The sequence below is a fragment of the Lycorma delicatula genome, chromosome 1, assembly GCF_047948215.1.
Source record: "Lycorma delicatula isolate Av1 chromosome 1, ASM4794821v1, whole genome shotgun sequence".
Classification (NCBI taxonomy): domain Eukaryota; kingdom Metazoa; phylum Arthropoda; class Insecta; order Hemiptera; family Fulgoridae; genus Lycorma; species Lycorma delicatula.
This window is the reverse complement of record NC_134455.1, coordinates 379,219,075-379,239,454: the sequence shown is the minus strand read 5'-3', so window position 1 is coordinate 379,239,454 and position 20,380 is coordinate 379,219,075. Positions and strand designations below refer to the sequence as shown.

The window sequence follows — 20,380 nt, the reverse complement described above, 5'->3', positions numbered from 1 at the left end:
TATGTAAAAAAAAAAAACTTTGGTTTATAAATAATAGAAACACTTTTTTTGGAAATACAGTACTATGCTGTACATTTCTATAAATGTAAATAATATTCTACCAGGGCCAGGTCATCTGCAAAACCTACAGCCGTGACCCCTTCCGGATACCCGATTCTCAACATAACATATGCGACGTTCCATAGCAGAAGATCGAGAACCGAGCCCTGTGCGACACATCACCCTCCAACTCATGGGTAATTTGCATTACTTCAGAGTTGGCGGCTACATACCTACGGGACAGGTACAGATTTATGATCCGCTGGAGTACGCACTTGCACCACGTCTCCCCACTTCATCATGAGTCACTCGCCAGGGCAGGCTATAGCAAGCGTTTTCAACAACCGAAATCATCCTGATACGCCAGGATCCAGCAGCAGCCTCATCGACCAGCTTCATTACTCGGTTGAGAGAATGCACTGTGAACCTACCTTTGCAAAAACCATACTACCTACCCTAGCATGCAACTCGGTCGTCAATCTACCCACAAGAAGGCGCTCGAATAGCTTAGCAAGTGTACTCGGTAGGCACAAAGGACGGTAGCCAGTGACATTAACTTCCTGATTCCTACCCTTTTCCAATAGCACCAACCAAGCAACTTTCCAAGCATCTGGCACAAAGTCATGTGTAAGCAGTAGTTAGCAGCATCTTGTAGCTTTTGCGGGACTACATTGACCAGGTCCTGCACTGCATCACTCGGTGCTTCTAGATAGACTAAATGGTGATCCTTTCTAGTCCAGGACTCTTCCTGTGCCTAACCCGCATGGCGGCAGCTGTTACTTCATCCCGGTTAAATAGAGGCACTGAACCTTCCAGAGCAATTTCCTGCCAAGGCACTCAACAGCCTTTGGGAATAGTTTTTCCAAACAATCCACCAGACTCATGGCAGAACGAGGAGGGAACGACCAAACTTCTTCATTACTATCTTGTAGCTGCTCCCCCACATGTCACCATCAACCTCACAGAGCTGGTCAGCCCACATAGCTCTCTTAGCCCGATTAATATCTGCCCTACACAGACGCCTGGCTTCATTACGTATCCCTCTAGCATGAAAAATGCCTGGGTGGACACCACCCCTTAACAACCTCTGCAGTCGCCTTCTTGCTCTGAGGCACTCACTATGTAGCTTCGCACCTCCTGCACTATTTAAATTACCTCCTCTGGCATAGTAGCATTTCTTAGCCCGTCATATGAAAAATAACTGGAATTTGAATTCAGAACCTTCTATATGGAAAGGAGAGATTTTTTCTTACCGTTCTTTCTCAAATTGATGACTGAACTAAAGAAAAGAATCAGAGTAAGAGAAATAACGTTCAGTTAACACATGAAACGGAGAATATTATTTTTCTTAATTTTAAAACAATGACTTTATTAAAGGATTCTATTATAAATATTTTATTAAAAATTAATCCAAAGATGATAAAATGAAATCATTAAACTTCTCAAGAAATTTCTTTTATATTTAATAATTATATTATTGTAACCTCAAACAGTCGGACATTAATTAACTCTTGGAATACTTTGTTTTTATCAAATAAACTCATTAGCGGTTACGGTAAAACTTAATTTATGCTTAAATATTTATTAACAACATGAATAATGTACATAAAAAACCCGTTACCCATTATTTTAAGTAAACTCTGTCAAAACAGAGTGACATGACAAACAAAGTTTTATTTCTAAAAAACCAAGTAGGATTCTTTAAAAATAATATTTTATTTGTTTGTAATGATACACCACCACTGGTTAAATGATGATATGGAATATCAAATGTTTGGTTTCTTTCTGGATGACCTTGTAATTGTAATAACTACATGCTCAGCGGGCATCAAGTTAAAACCCATGAAATACCTTGGATAAGACAGATTCAAAGATAAAGGTACAGAATGATGGTGTAATGAATGACTAAAAGACTTGACACCAGAAAAGACAAACAAAATCTATGTAAAAGGGTTCTTCAAAGTCTCTAGTTCAAAGATTATTATTTACAAAGCCATCCCTAACCCAATCAGGACTTAAATGGCAGCCGATTTCTGGGAATAATAATAAAATCCAATGTAATTATTTACGTTTAAAATTTTCACAGCTCAGAGATTTAGCTTGGTCCATTACAAATAACAATGTACATAACTCTCCTCATACTTAGAGTAACAGAAGAAATCTCAATTTTTTAATCAAAACCCAACAATCATCCAAATGTTCCGACAATTAACCTTTTAAACCATTTTTGCCACTTACATTCTACTGACCTTTGTTAAAATTCAAGATTTTTAAGAATAAATCCTTGTAAGAGAAGAATGAAGTAAATATTTGTTAACATTTGCTGTTGAGCTTCTCTCCTTCAAGACATTTACAAATATTTATTCACAGCATTTATACATTATCATGAACAAACAAATTACAGATATCTACTTGCATTAAAAAAGTTTGTATCAGTTGATATTTATTTTGAACTCAAGTGGATGAATCCAAGTTCATATCCTAGGAAAGGCAGTTACTTCTATATGAATTTGAACAATAGATCATGGATACCAGTGTTCTTTGGTTGTTGGATTTCAATTAACCACACATTTCAGAAACGGTCTACCTGAGACTGTACAAGACTACATTTCATTTACATTCATATATATACTCTGAAGTAATATCTGGCATTGGTTTTGGAGGATAAAAAGAAAAAGAGTTAGGAGACGACTGACGCAGATGTACGAGTTCTATCGGTACCCGTGGGCTCCACTGCGTTCCTTGCCGACCACTTTCTGACAGGTCCGGTCTTCAAGAGTTATTTGTGGGGGAGGGAGTTTAGATGATAAGAGCCTGCACCAAAAAAAACGACTACTAAATTCTTATAATATATCTGGAGTACGTATTTAAAAAAAAAGATAATAAATTTGTTTCGGTTTGTTGTTACGGAAGTATGCGTTTTTAAATTAATATCATCTCTGACCGTCATCGACAAAAAGCTATGAAGTAATTAAAAATGATTACTTGTTGTTTAAGTTATTAACGACAATGTTATTTGAATTTTTATGTTCAACTACTGCATTTTCGTATTACTTTTATATATAACGAAAACATTATTATTATCTTTTCATCTCAGAGATAATTCACATCCGGAACTCCAGTACGAGAGGCCATTGAGGTCTCATTTAGTGATGTGGTACATTTAACACAGTCTGTACAATCCTACACTTCTCCAGAATTAGCGATCTTTTGAAATTTTGAGTTTAGGATCCAGGGCAACCTTTTCTATCAGCTTCTTCAAATTTTTATTAATCATTTAAGTTGCTGTTATCACAACGGGAATGACTTTACTGCGTTCAGTCTGTAAATTTCCTTATACTCTTGCCAGAGAGTTGTACTTAGTTATTTTATCTGCTCAGCCTTATTAATATTGTGATCAGATGGATGAGTTACATCAATGAGAAGAGCAGTCTTTTCTTTAATGTTGTGGAGAACCATGTCTGGCCTATTCACAGTAATAATTTTAGCAGTATTTACCGAGAGATTTAACACGGTCTATAGTGCTCATTTTCCAGCACAGGCCTCGCCTTATATTCATAACAAGGACACTGTTCCCTGTCATCTACGAGTCCTAATTTCAATGCCAACGCCTGATGAACAGTGTTTAATGTAAGATCGTGGAAAAATGAACCTGCAGATCATCATTTTCAAGGCTAATATCTACCACTTCTATCCACCATTGATAGTCATACACACAAGTAATAGAGTTCTCTAAGTGAAAGAGGTGCAATACTTGACAGCAGATGATCTTCTTAGTCCTTGGAGTCTGAAGTAAACTTACATCTTACAATGTCTTTTGTCACAAAAACATATTTATGGTAGCTTCTAATACCTTAATTTTTAATTAATTTTGATGGAAGTGATACACCCAAAATGCTACAACCAGCATCCAATTGTTCAATTTTGTGATATGGGGCAATATATTGCTCTTAGTCTTTACATTCGTATAGTTCTTTGTTCTGCTGAGAAAAAATACTGTTGAAACAGTTAACACAAAGGTTACTTTCCAGGTACTAAATTTAAATTTGGAAAAATGTGTTCTTTTAGAGCTTGCTCTAATGTTATTTGTCAAGTTTTTCTTAACTGGTTTTTTATGAGTTCTCAAAGGGTTGCAACAGAACTGCAATGCAGGTGACTGAATGTTGACAAAAACATTTTCATGATATTTACAAACACTAGTGACATTTGAATTAACATGTAAAAAAATAAGTTATTTGCTTTCATCAGTTAATTCACAAATTTTAATGAGTTCTTTTGGCACTGTACCAGTACAATGTTTTGACACTCTTCATTCACATAAATTCCTATGGGACATTGTTCTTCCATTGTTTTACTTAAAAAATAATGTAAAAATTTAAATAATTTTAAAATTTGGTAATATAATGATGAAAACTTATTTATTTAATAAACACTTTCAAAAATAGGATAAAATTTGTGACACTTGGTAATGATGTGAACAGGTCACTGACTAATGTCAGACACACCAGTCTGTAACCGCGAAGCTAAATGATGCAACAAGCATAAATGAGCATGTTGCAGCATGAATTTTCCTGATGACTGGAAATGAATTCAAGCGCCTGTTATAAGATGAGCACTGCAATTGAATGGTTCAAACAAGTCTATTTCAACTATACTATTAAGTATAAAAATATTAAATCTCCAAGAAGACAAGAAATCCCTTGGAGCACTTTTTTATTTAGTCAAAATTGTATTGCTTGTAACAAGTTTTTCATGATTTTTGAGAGGTTATAATTATTTTTTTAGTACAGTACACAAGAAACTATTTTATTTTCCATAAACATCTACAAAAACACTGCAAGTGGTGGAAATTACAAATTTTTATTACCTGCCCGTCAAAATTATTTGAAGCCAAAACTTAAATCATGTAAAAAGATTAGTTTTCAAAAATGTAGGGTTAAGTATTATATCACTATTGATATTATATATGGTAAAACTACTAACAATACCTACATGTAAAAAAATAATTCAAACTGTGTTTGCCATCCTCGCCTCATAAAAATAATTACCAAAAGTAAAATTTCACTGTTTTTCAAGATCAAATTTATCTCTAATTTTCTCGTAGAAAGAAGAGAGATAGGTAAATAAACCGCTAGACCATTCTTTCACCTTGAAAAAATATGAATATATTGCTTTTTGTTTCATTCTTTCCGGACTAACAGTTTTTTAGTTACGATTGTTTTCATAAACCCTTACAATCGCAAAAATAGGCGTGTACCGTAACAAAAATGGCTGCCACATGTTAACTGCTTAAAAAAAGACTTTTATTTTTAAGGTCCTGAGACATGTGTAAAACAATTGGGTGAGTTTGAATTTTTTTGAATTGGTGTCAACCCTTGGGTCACAGTAAATGGATTGACCCAGAAAGATATTTGGAATATATGTAAATTTGTACAATGAACAAAAAATAAATATGGTGGAAAAACAAAAAAAAGTTTCTATGTGTAGAAATTTACTTTTATAATTGAGATTAATAAATTCTTTAATATATTTGTGTGTGTTTTTCCTAAATGAATTGCAAAAATTCAGTTAAAAACCCCCAGTAAAATAAACACTGATAAAAAATAATTCCTGTGTAGCAGAGATTTGAGTGTACAAGATTACACATTGTTTACCTATCATTCTCATCTAATTGGCCCATGGTAGGGTAGTTTTATTGTTAACTATTTGAACAAATTGCAACATTAAGATTAGAAAAACTAAATCGTGAGAATTACTGCAACAGTTTAACAAATTATTTGATTGCAGAAGCTTAAAATTTGTAGAAAACATCATCTTGTAAGGTGGTGTTGTTTTCAACACCCATTTGTCAGATGAGTAACAGCATTTTAAATATTTAGATTTGTATGACAACATTTAGCAAAAGAAACATTTCTTAAGTTTCCTATACAAAACCTGGCACAGTAAAGTCGCCTAATAATAATAATTTAACTGTTGCTGCGCTGTTTGTGTATGATAAGCGAATTACATATACAATTTATTTTACTTTTATAAATTGTACAATAAATCATAAACATATTTACTTTGTAGCATTTATTTATTGTTTTTTATTACAGAAAATAAATTGTGTACAACTGAAAGAGGAGGAACTGCTTGAAATTATGAATAATCAAAAAGGATCTCTAACAATTGAAGAGTTTAACTTAGTTAAACCAGAAAATTTAAAAGTTGAAAGTGAAGTGGTAAGTGTTAGATTTTATATACAGTGGCACACCAATTATCCAGATGGACATTTCAAGGCCAAATCTGGATAATTGAAAAGCGTAATTTAAATAAGGTTGTGTGATTCTATATTTAATGGGTAATACAATAGGTAAAAAAAATAAAAAGTATATGTGTTTCAGTTAAATTAAGAAGAAATTTGAAAAATGAAAATACAATGTACAGTGTAAGAGAAAAGAGATAGTAATATGGTACAAAAGATACACTATATAGACATTTGCTTTTATAATCACTTTTACAAAGGTAATATATATATGTATATGTATATTTTGTTACTAATATTTGTTGAGTTGCAAATGGGCAGTTAAGTAACACTGCTGTAACAGCAGATTTTTGAAGTCAAAAGGTTGTAAAGTTCAAATCCTAGTAAAATTTAGTTGCTTTTATAGACAATTAAAATCTAAACCATGGATACCTATAGACTTTGATTGTTGGGGTTCAACATTGGGGTTAGCATTCAGTGATATTAATTTGCTGCTGCAGGCGTTTAGTAAATTGATAGATTAGCCACTTTACTGTGTATGGACCTAATGGCTTCTTTTTCAGAGATGTTTGACTTCAATAATCTCCTCTGGGTATTTTAAATCTTCAATTTCGGTAATTTCCTTTGTGTTATTGACAGCTAATAAAATTCATTATAAGAAATTTTATAGGGTTTACTTTTATAATTTAGTAAAATTAAAGGGAAATTTAGAAACGTAACCAGACAACAGTACTGTCTTTTCATAACTTCAACTTACAAGAAGACGAGCCTTAATGTCCTTCTGAATTTCTGAATCATATGAAAAATCTTCCCACCAATTTATTTAAAATAAAATTAAATATTCTCTTTTATGGAAACAACATTCCTCTGTTGCAGAATTTTTAAATAATAATAATTATAAAAAAACAGTTTATCTGCATTCTGATCAAAATGTATTTAAATATATGCTCAAAATAATTTTTAATAGCGCCCTTAGAATTGTGGATTATCTTTTTGTGATTTTTTATTTTTTAATATTTACCTTAACATTATTTCATGTGTTTTATATAAACAGTTAATATAGACTTTGATCGCATCTATTTTTATCTTATAATTTGTTTTCCTTTAATCTATTTTATGATGACAGTATATCTTGATAATAGACGAATTTACTATGCTATAATTAGGTTTGTCAGAATAAAAAAAAGATATTTTATTGAATATTAATTAATTTCAACATTTTTGTAAGGTTTTTTTTCATCTTATTTTTATAGGAATCTGAGATCTCATTAAATGATGACATTCCACCTCGGATTAATCTTAAAATTAATGATGTACACACTGTAAAGGCAGAAGAAGAGGAGGAATTTTATCCAGGTCATGTAAGTATTTATAATTATTGGATATTGTAACATACATGGTGAGGTTGGACAGAAACCTGAAAAAGAAAATAAATTATGAAATATAGGTAATAGGAACTATGGTAACTAAAGTACACATGCCTTTGACGATGAAAAATTCATAACTTATTTATTTGCAATGGCGGCCGAAATATTCAGTAATGATGTAAAAGAATAAATCTATCTTTTCCTTAATAAATTTCCTTAATTCACAACTTCACCCATCTTGGGAGTGAAGAAATAATGAATATTTTTAATATCTTAATGTTCAAGGGAGCTAGGGCCTCGATTAATGGCTTAAAACCTTCTCTTATTCTGAAATTTGAAAGAATTTGGAACAATTTTATTCTGAAATTTGAAAGTACTCAGTTAGTCAGGTTCGTCTCACATGATGCATGAGCAAACAGACAAACTATATATATTCCCAGTTTGAGTTTTCAAAATCGGATTATTGTTTTCTGATATAAGAGCACCACATTGCACCTCCAAAAAAGCGCCCCAGGGGCACCCCGTTTGTTACCAGTTGATAGTAATGATTGGGCTAGTCTCCCATGAGGTGTTCGTATACCTCACCACTCTAGCCTCACATGCAGTCCCCAAGGGAAGGTCATTATTGTTAAACAGAAAGAAATTGATCAAAATTTAATATTACTCATTATTTTTGTAATATTTTTCAGTCGACTGATATAATGCATTCAGTTCAAACTCACCTCACACAGTGATGACTCACAGTTCATTAAAGATTGTGCTTCAACTGGAAAATCTCTACTACTACAGATATATATTCATTTTTTTTTTTGTGATTGAAAACATATCTAAAAACCTTCTCAGTTATGCTGAGAAATGTGGGTAAAAATTTAGTTGAAATTGATTAAGGAGTTTTTTTGTTTAACCCAAACAAACAATGTTTGCTGCCCACCTCATGTTCTTTGTTTAGTAGTTTCTGGTGGAGCGCTCCATCAGGAACCACTGTGAACTCATGGTCCAACTCTCACCGAACAAGAGCATCAAGTGCATGACCCCCAAGCGAGTCCAATCCATCACATGGCAATTCTTCTTTCCACCTGGGACACATGAAAAAGATATGCTCCATTGTGTTAGTTTCTTCACAATACTGACATTGATCTGTACACCTCATTCCAATCCCGCAGTCGTAGACCCCAAATGACCCGTGGTCTATTGACCAATACAGCAGCTACTTCTGGGATCAAAATATAGCTCTAATGTCCTTTTGGATTCTTCCACCTCCTTCTGTTCAATAAACATATTGCTCCTTGCCTCCTCTTTGCCTTCTGTGGTCCTTCCCCTTTTTTCCTTGGCTATGAGGTCCAATGGTGGCATTCCCACCACCAATAGTGAAGCATCCAAGGAAACTGTCCTATATAGTTGGGCCACCCTGATTGCCAAATTCCTATACATGCTGTTCAGCCTGAAGGCCTCTAATTTTACCGCCATCACATACAATATTGTATGTGATAGCAGTAGTATCAGCTATATATATGCAACTCCACCGTAGACGCTAATTTCCTGCGTTTAGATGCCCTGGGACCTCTGACATTGGCCGACATTGTATTACTTGTAACAGGTAGCTTTATTGTTCACTAGTTGGTTACTAGTTTCAAAAAGAGTAATGACAATAAAAGTGGTGTAGCCATGATTAGGAGTTTTTACAATTTGTGTGCCTGACTACGTATGCTATCAAGTTTTATTTATATATATCCAGTTTCTGACTCTGAAATGTCTTAATATCAAAGTGTGCTCTTTTTATTCTAATAAAGTGAATGAAATTTAGCCTACCTTTCCAGTAAACTTTCATCATCTGCTAAAATTTTTTCTTGTGTATATACATCTCCAAATTTTTTAACAAGATATTCAAAAAGAAAGTGTTCAAATTTTATTTAATATTACTCATTATTTTTTAATATTTTTCAGTCGACTGAATAATATTCGACCAGAAACCACTGTGAACACATGGTCCAACTCTCACCGAACAAGAGCATCAACTGCATGACCCCCAAGCGAGGCCAAACCATCACATGCCAATTCTTCCTTCCACCTGGGACACATGAAAAAGATGTGCTCCATTCTGTTAATTTCTTCATAATACTGACATTGATCTGTACACCTCCTTCCAATCCTGCAGACGTAGACCCCGAATGACCCATGGTCTATTGACCAATATAGCAGCTACTTCTGGGATCAAAATATAGCTGTAATGTCCTTTTGGATTCTTCCACCTCCTGCTATTCAATAAACATACGGGTCCTTGCCTTCTGTGATCCTGTCCCTTTTTTCCTTGGCTATGAGGTCCAGTGGTGGCATTCACACCACCACTAGTGAAGCATCCAACGAAACTGTCCTATATAATTGGGCTACCCTGATTGCCAACTTCCTATACTTGCTCTTCAGTCTGAAGGCCTCCCACCTTACCACCATCACATACAATATTGTATGTGATAGCAATAGTATCGGCTATATATCCAACACCACCGTAGATGCTAATATCCTGCGTTTAGATGCCCTGGGACATTGGCCTTAGCCTCTTCAGTGTTGAAGGCATTTGCTCCGCCTTCGTGGCCACCTAAAATAGATTTATCATTGTTTTTGTTAGCTTATTTTAAAAAAATCTTTGGAACCATTGCATAAAGATTCCTCAACTTTAACAGTATAATTAAAAAATAAATCTTGACTAAGAGTATTACAAATATTTTGTTCTTAAATATATCTTAATAATAAGGTAGATCTATGTTGTTTTTGAAGCTTATGGAAGTTTTTCTCATTAATAATTGTGTAAATTCTCAGTAGAGAACTGCTTCAAAAATTACATTATATATAAATATTTTTGGTACATGATTATCAACAATATTGTTAATATGTAGTTGCAGTTCTAAAAAAAATTTCTATATTGGTGATAAATATCAAATCCGAGTCAGGTATTGCATTTTTCATTTGCTACTAAATTCAGTTTCCTTGTTTCACTCTTAAACTTCAATATTATATGGCAATATAATAAATAAATATCTTTTACAATCAAACTCCTATTTAGTAAATGGTGAATGTTATAAAAATATCTGGTAAGAATTGTTTAGCTATAAGATTTAACTCAAAGTCTTAAGCAACATTATCTCTAAGGTAAATGATATTACCATGATAAAAAGTTTTACTGTAAGCATTATTAACATAATATGTCAGTAAGATTAGAAAAAACAAACTCATGAGAATTACCACAAGAGTTTTAACAGATTATTTGATTGTAAAAGGTTACAATTTGTAGAAAAATCTATAAGATGAGTTGAAACATTTTTTGATAATATTTGGCAAAATCGGGCATATTAAAGTCACCTAATAATAATAGTAATAATTTAACTGTGGCTGTCCTATATGTGTATGCTAAGCAAATTACAGGAGCCATTTTATATATTTAATAAATTATACAAAAAAATCGTAAAAATCTTTACTTTGTAGCATTCATTTTTTTGTTTTTTATTACAGCAAGTAGATTTACTGCAGCTGAAAGAGGAACTACTTGATATCAAAAAAGATCATTTAGCAATTGAAGACACCAATTTGTATAAATCAGAAAATTTAGAAGTTAAAAATGAAGTGGTAAGTAAGGATATTAGATTCTGCATACAGTGAAAACACCAATTGTCCAGATTAACCTTTACAAGACCAGATCTGGATAATTGGGTAAAAATTTACTTTAATAAGTTTTACAAAGGCTAAAATACATATATGTTTTTGCTAAATGAATTGCAAAAAGGTCAATTGAAAAATTCAGTAAAATAAACATAAATAAAATGTTTCTGGTTGAAGTGAAGATTTTTTTTTCTAATAATGTATTATTTTTTCTTTAATTTCTTAATTTGGATTTAAGCAGTCCAGTTTGTCAGACATTTTGAAAATCCGCATCCTACTGTATTGTTCTTCATTATTATGGCCTTGCATGTAAATTTTGGATTCCATGCAGTTCATTTGTGAACTCGTATATATTAATTAGCAGGTTAAACTTTTTATAGTCCATTTTTTTTCTGTCTACATAAATGTCTATATGTACGATAGAATATTCTTTCAGCCTCTGCAAAGCACGGAATTAGAGAAACACTCTTGCCTCTAATTTCTTACTTCAAAATGCCTTCAGGCCTAAGCTCATTCTCAGTGATAACTTTTATAAATTCTTTAACTGTTCACAATTTATATAATAACTATTAGCTTTTTACATTGTTTAAAATAAAAATTAATAAAACAAATTTTAAACTTCTAAAAATATTCAAAATGTTTTTAAAGATTTTTTATTTTTTAACAAATATTTGTTCAGTCAATAATGAAAAAGTATTACAATAATTATTAATTTATCATATCTTATCTTTGGATACAAACTTAATTTAAATAAAAGTATCTCCATCAAATTCTGTTTGCAGATTTACAAGGCTGAATTCACGTTTATATATATATATATATATATTGTCAGACATCTTGAAAATCAGCATCCTACTGTATTGTTTTTCATTATTATGGCCTTGCATGTAAATTTTGGATTCCATGCAATTCATTTGTGAACTCGTATATATTAATTATTTAGCAGGTTAAACTTTTTATCTTCAGTATTAATTTTTTCAACTATTTCCAAATTACCTTCTAAACTAAATAATAATCAAAATTATTATAAAATTGTCAGCAACATTCGAGAAACCTATTATTCTATTTTTAAATGATTTAAAATGTTCATTACATCTATTTTTAAATGATCTATTTGTTTTATATATCTTTTCATAATTGTTCCATTTAATTTTATAAATACCAGAAGACCCATATTTATTTTTTACTTATTAATGTTTTATTATATGATTATCAGGTTTGTATTTTTTATTTGTATACGCATCAATTTAGTTTTCTATAATTTTATTTGTATAAGGGTATTTTAGATAAACATTTCACTATTTTTATGGGTAATAATGTAGTAATATTTTGATTACTGAAAAATTCTGGATTATATTTTTCATATCAGTCAATGACATATGATATCCTTTTTTTATAGCTATATTCTTTATACTAAAATTACAAAATTCCCATTTGTCGTTTATGTATTTTATTGCTCTGTTTAAGTACATACTTAAAAATATTAACCTTCTGGGACCAAATATGATTAGAATTCCTATTTATAAAAATTTCATTTCAGGTAAGTTTTTTGTATAATTCAGTTATTATTTGATTGTTTATATTTTAATATATATATATATATATATATATATATATATATATATATATATATATCTAAATAATTTATTTTTCTGTTATATTCCATTTCATATGTAAATTATAAAGTTTTATGATCTGAACTGAATTTATTTAAAATTACTTCATTATCTATAACTGGTTCATATATAACTAAATTATCATCCACGAATCTGACCCACAATAAAATTTAATATACGTGATTTATGCCATATACTGTTCTATTATCAAATTTCTGCAATATATTTTTGACATTAAAGCAGATAAGGGAAATCCCATGGGTAAAATATTTTCTTATATGTAACAGGTTCCAATAAATTCAAAATAATTCTGCTTACACATGTTTCTAATTGTTAAATATTTATAAATTTTATGTCTTCTCCTGCTTTTATTAATTTATTTTCTTTTGAGATTGTGTAATCAATGGGTTTATCTGGGTACATATTAGTTATATCTAAGCTAGTAATTATAGTTTTAATAATTTTTAACTTATTTAGTTAATTAATTAATAACTGTTTTTTATATTTCAGTTATATTCTATATTTATTCTTGATCTAATTGCTATATCAATAATTTTAGTAATAATATAACTTGGGGCTGTTTTGAAATTAATTAATGGTCTTGTTGTTATACCTTCCTTGTGTAATTTTGGGAAACCTGTAAGTTTTGGGGTACAAGGTATATATGGATAATCTGATATGATATTTTAATTTATTATTATTATTAAATATTTCCTTGTATTTAACTAAGGAATCTTTTTTTAATTTTTAAAACTTTATTGTTGGGTCATTAATTTTTTTTAAAACCATTTCATTTATATATTCATTTTATTTCTCAATTGAAATAACGGGAGTTTTTGTTTTATCGTATTCTTCTGGTATCTATATAATTAAATCCAACAATTGCAAAAACATTACGAAATGTAAAAAGCTAATAGTTATTGTATAATTGTAAACAGTTTAAGAATTTATAAAAGATATCACTGAGGATGGGCTTAGGTCCAATAGCATCTGATGGAGTAAAAGATTAAAGGTGAATGTTTTTCTAATTCTATGATTTGTGGAGGCTGAAAGAATATTATATTGTATATATATATATATATATGGGTGTAACATTTAGGATCAGACTTTTTAACTTTTCTCCAAAGTAATATCTTTTAACAAAAGTCAGATTGAGCCTTCATGGATTATGCTTGGAGGTATCCCAAACAAATAGGAGAAATTTGTCTGGTGAACTGAATCTAAAAAAACTTCATAGCTTCATTTATCATCAAATCACACCTCACTAGATCGCATTTAGAGTTGTAACTCGGAACCTAGTTTGACAGGTGACCCCTTGAGAGGCATCACTGAAAGATCTTTTTTAAGAAATACTCCACCTGCTGAACCAAGCAACACCAGAGTTTAGAAAAGGCAGCATTTAGATATGGTGGGCTGGCACTTAGAATATAACATGCAACTGGAAGCATTGGAATGCCCTAACACTACACACACAAATAAGAAAAATACAAAGTCCAAAATCAAACCAAAGCAAATCAAATCATCTACATTTCCACACACAAAGTAAACTTGCTGCAGTGGACTGGTAAACTAAAAATAATAACTGGCCGAATGGACCAATACAAAATTCTCATCATGGGTCTGCAGGAAATAAGAAACACTGACCAGGATGCCATTGAATCTCAAGGATATAGACTCTGCAAAGGTATACCTGGAAAGAGAGTGATGAAAAAGTGCCACAGTTTGGAACAGGCTTTTTAGTCAGACTCAAAATAAGAAACTATACAATAATTCCAGTCACAATCTCCAAGAATCTCAACACTCACACCAAATGCATCTAATAAAATCTACACTATAATAAACAGCCATGCATCCACTACTAATAAAAATAATTCTCCATAAGACTAAAGAAACAGTAAGGTTCTGGAATCTACGCGAGCTAACTATAAATAACATAACTGAAATCCATGTTGAACAATTAATTGGAAACTCAATGCCCAACTAGACAGAGAAAGAAGACCACGACAACATTGGAAAATGGCCCACTCAAATGAAAACAAACAAATATGGAGAGAGATTCATAGATCTCTGCAGAAATGACAAGCTAATATTCAAATCCACATATTTCAAGAGGAAATCTCAAATAATCAAAATTTAAAAACACCTTGATTACACTATAGAAGAATGGTAACTAGACCGTCTTTATGGATAAACAGCACCACATGGAGATCTACAGTGTAAAAGTCATCCGAGGAGTAGACACTAGATCCAATCACTATGTAGTCAAAATAAAATTTGCTTCACAAAGAAAACAACAAAATCAAGTCTAAAACTAAAAGAAAAGAGGATCCTGCCCGACTGGTCAAGAATGAAAATCACCAAAAAGCAACCAAAAAAATAACAATCGCAGATAAACTTGAAGATCCAGTCAACAACATTAAATTAATCACAGAAGAATTAGCCCCAATAAAATCCCGTACAAAAACATCAATGTTGGAACGGCAAATGTGTCAAAACAGTGGAAAAAAATCTACTATTGCTATTAATCCCAAAAATTAGAAATATCCTTCCAAAATCTAGTAAAACAAAGAAAAGAAACCACCTGACCCCTAAGGAGAATAAAGAGACTACATCATTAAAAAAACACAAGTCAATAGAAGGACCTGGCTAACAGAAATAAAAACAATTTGGAAATCCTTGTTAAATATTTTAATGATCTCCTAAATTGCGAAGAACCAACAAAATTCTTAAACTTTAACACCAACTCTACCAGAAAACATCAACCCTCCCACAATAAAAGTAGTCTACCAAGCACTGGGTGAGATGAAGAATTACAAAGCAGCAGAAGAAAATCAGACTTTTGGAAACATCTAAAAACATGCAGGAAGATCAGCAAAAATTGTCCTTCATCAACAGTTTGTCAACATCTGGATCAAAGAAGAACTACCAGAACAGTGGACGATAGCCCTCATCCATTTCCTACACAAAAATGGGGGCAAAACAGACCCTAACAATTAACTGGGGAATCTCACTCCTAGAGACAACATACAAAATTCTTACAAGAATCATCCACAACTCGAAAAAAAACCAGGAGAATACAAGGAAGGTTTCAGAGCCTGGAGGAGCTGCCCAGAACACATCTTGAGTTTCAAGCTAATAATGGATTACAAGAGGATGTGGTCGTAACGTTTGTAGATTTCAATAAAGCTTATCACTGCATCCCTACTAAAAATTCTAAGACACCCTGAACTATTCATCATATTATAAACATGATAAAACAGACCCTTACAAACTGTGTCAAAGGTAAAATTGGGGTGAGCTCTCAGAACGTTTTAAGATCGAAACAGGACTGCGCCAAGGCAATGAGTTCTCACGACTACTGTTCAACTGTATTTTAGAAATGGTGATGAGGGAATGGCTCAAGATCTCAAAAAGTTGTCTCACAAAAGTTAAAATGGGTGGAAAAATTGAAACAAACTTTCCTAGTTTTGCTGACAAGTTGGCACTTGTAGCAAATGGCATTGATGAAACTAAATTACGAATATTAGTACTTCAAAACATTACAAATAAAATTGGACCTAAAATTTAGTAACCCAATTTAAATACCTTGGAGAAATAGTAACAAACAATCTAAACAAACATTCCTTTATCTGAATAAGAAGAAAAATCTAGCTGAAGCACAAAAATTAACCTGGTACACTTATAATAAAAATGCCTATCAATAAATACAAAAATAAGACACTTAAACACAGTTATAAAACCATAAACCACTTATGCAGCAAACACTCTTCCACCTGAACAAACAATGAAAGACAGATTCCAGAAGAAGGAAAGAAAAAATTAGAAGAACTTGCATGGATAAAAAGTATCTGAAAGATAGGCAGTGGTGTGAATGTGCCAAACAAAATCATGTACAAAGAGTTAGAACCCATTACTGATATGCATAAGAGGAGATTAGGATTCTTTCGACATAATCGTGTGGATGCAGTATTCAAGACTTCGGAAACTGCTAATGCAGTACAATCTCGACTCGGAAAATACAAAGGCAGGATGCAGATGATTGAGAGAAATAAGATAGGATCTGAAGGAAATTGGCATTACATCAGTAGACGCCACAGGTACGATAAAATTAAATGAGAAACTCATGAACAAAAACTCTTATAAGATAAAACCTCACAGCACAAACATTTTCAACACTAGAAAGGGCACAAAGATTGAAATGTATGAAAAAGTAATGGGAGGACCACAAGGCCCAAACAGTCCCATCAAAGATACATGCATAACAGACTGACTAAAATCATCCTATGCGGTCATAAAAGATAATAATAATATACATATTTAGCCCACCAGGCTGATCTAGTGTTTAACTCATCACAAAAAAGTTGTTTTAACAGCTGATTTTCAAAGTCGAAAGTTCTCAGGTTCAAATCCTAGTAAAAGTCAGTTGCTTTTATAAGATTTATTAATTTAACAGTGAATACCTGTGTACTCTGGTGGTTGGGGTTTAATTAACCATATGTCTCAGGAATGGATGATCTGAGTCTCTACCAAACTAAACAAAGTGTAGTCTGATACATAACATTATCTCATTGAGGCATGGTGAAATTTGTTTACATGTTGTGAATTTCTATGTATACTTTTCTCATCTAACTGTGAAAACTATTAAATTATAGAAATAGTTCATAAATATTTATAAATTTATGCATTCAGAGTTCAAGATCACAGAATAATAACTTAGATTCATGTTTGCCTGTTCAAAGAGTTATTACTATATTTCAGTTGAATACTAGTTATAAAATTTTTTTTTTTTATATGAATTTTAATGTTTTGAAATATGAAAATGTTTTCCTTCTTAGTGTGGAAATTTCTAAAACAAGGGGCAGGACAAATACCAACATCACATTCACAACAATAATATCGTGATTCCTTTCTTATATGGTTTCCATAATAACAACACATCTTGTAGGTGCAATTTTTATTCTGTATCGGGAATATACGACAGGGGAATGTCATTCTCAGAGTATGAGAGGATCATCTCCTACAGAGAGCCTACAATTGTTGGGAGTGACTTTGATGAATTTCAACATTTTGTTCAATAGGGGGCTTCTCTGAATTGAAGAAGATTGTACTGGACTGTAAGGTTTAAAAAAAAATTATTAAAATTGTAGCTCCAGCTTTTTAATGTTTTTAGTGAATGGAGTCATATATAATTTATAATTTTCTGTTTAAAAGACCATTAGTTGGTTGCTTTAAACTGTCTGCCCCAGGTTTGATTTTGTTTCATGTGAAGCAACTAAAGTACGTCTGGGCACAATCATGGTAATGTTCTCTGATAGTTTTGATGTCCATTGTACATAAATTTCTGTGGTATAAATAATTGAGCTGCTTGTGTGTGGCTGACTATCACCTTTATTTCAGTGGTAATATCATGTTTATGTAACACTTGTGTATATTTAATGCATGAAGAAAATGTTGCAAAACTTCTTCTCTTTCATTCTTGAGAATGACTAGCGCCATTTTTATTAGTGATGTGTCTAATGTCAGGTCTCGCATTAATCATTCACTTGACAATATTTTATATATATACACTATAATTAAGTTCTTAAATATTCATGTAAAAAAAAAAGTTACACACAAATAAATATAAATAAAAATTTCAATATATGAAATGTTTTACAGTTTTCAGCGACTTTGTTGTTTTTATTATAAATAATTCAATTTTAACTTAGAGTGTTTTTATTTTTGAAGATAATGGATGTACCTGTAAAGAATATCTACGTGTATGAAGCATTCCCCTCTAACAGTATCAAACTAGAAACTGAAGATGATACCACAAAGGAAACTTTATTGTTGATTTTACCACATCGCCCTTTTGAAGATGATATTACACCTGTTTGTGTAAGTATAATTTGATTTTTTTTTTGTGTCATATGGAAAGATCATCATGCCATTGAACTATAACATTAAATCATTGATTTTGTGTTTCAGGAAAGTGAATCTTTGCAAGTGAAAGAGGAGCCGATCAATAATGGGTGTGATAATTTTGATGAAGTGACAGATCCTCTTGTGAGTGAAGGGACCAACCTAATTAAATTAGAAGATCATAAAATCAAAAATGAAGCAGTAAGTTAGTTTTACTCACCCTTTCAGAGTGAATTTTGTAGAATAGTTATGTGAGTGAAACTTTATGTAAGCACTTAATGTTGATGTTTTAATTTGACTTCAATGCATTTTTTTACCATGTTTTGGTTTATTCTTTAGTAATACATGAACTTTCAAGTATGAGGATCATTACAGTTCTGATGTCTAACTGGACTGATTGATATTTACTGCCACATTGGCCAAAAAGATACTGTTCTTTTACCACAATAATGTGCTGGTACACATAACTCTGATAGTAGTTGCAAAACTCAATGATAATTTACACTTTGACAAAGTTATCTGGAAGCATGTGCTGTATTCACCTGACTTGGCTTCAATTAATTACTTCCTCCTCCCAAATCTGAAGAAATGGCTCATTGGACAAAGATTTATTTCTAATGATGCAAAGGTGAGAGAACTGCTCATTTCGCAGAGTTGGACAAATCACATCATACTGATAATATAAAAAAATTAGGAAAATCTGAGTAAATGAATCAAATTTCAAGAGAATTAAGTTGAAAGTTTAAAAAAAATTCTTCAAAACCTTCCTGAACAACAACAACAAGTCAATATTTGTTTGACTTATACAATTAATTTTCTCAGAATTAAATTTGTGATTAATGTGTTTGCTATTTTGTTATTTTTTACAACGTACACATTGAGAAAATAAAGTGTATAATATATATATATAAATAACCATTGTAATATTCTTTAAATACTAAATTAATACAAAAATAAAATTAAAATAATTTTCTTCTTTTTTGGCCTAATTTTGTCATAATACTTGGATTTTTCTAAAAATTTTAGCAAGACAAATTTTAATGGTATTTACTGCCAAAAATATTTATTTTTATGATATGTGATTTGTATATAAGTGGTATTATTACTAAGTTCCAGTCAGAATAAAATAAAAAAAAACATTTATTGGAAATTAATTAGTTTGTAATTTGTTTTCTTTATCTTTTTTTTTTTAAAGGAATCTGAGATCTTATTGAATGATGATGTTTCACCACAGGTTAATCCTAATATGAAAAGCAATGAACTTCGAATAAAAGATTTTCACACAGTGAAGACAAAAGATGGGATGGTATTTTATCCATGTCGTGTAAGTATTAGCTATTGGTTATTGTAACAAACATGATTTGTCTCTTGTTAATTTCATTACTGTGTATATATTCCAATGTGTTCATTTTAAAAAAAATGTTTGTAACTGTATTTAGTTCTGTTTAATAGATATTGATTTATTGAGATGATTGTGAATGATAAATGGTCAATGTGTGAGAAGAAAGTGTGTTTTTGAAATTCATTGATGACCGAAGTATGTGAATTTTAACGTGTTGATA

The 20,380-nt window shown here is 31.4% G+C and overlaps 1 protein-coding gene across 1 annotated transcript; it reads left to right on the top strand.

Annotated features, from left to right (window-relative positions):
- The first annotated feature begins 802 nt into the window (after positions 1 to 802).
- LOC142317971 (uncharacterized) lies at positions 803 to 20,169 on the top strand. Its single transcript, XM_075354504.1, has 6 exons — positions 803 to 1,009; positions 6,135 to 6,260; positions 7,537 to 7,644; positions 18,645 to 18,794; positions 18,885 to 19,019; positions 20,014 to 20,169. The coding sequence occupies exons 1-6, from the start codon at positions 803 to 805 to the stop codon at positions 20,167 to 20,169; spliced, it is 882 nt and encodes a 293-aa protein (XP_075210619.1).
- The last annotated feature ends 211 nt before the right edge of the window (positions 20,170 to 20,380 follow it).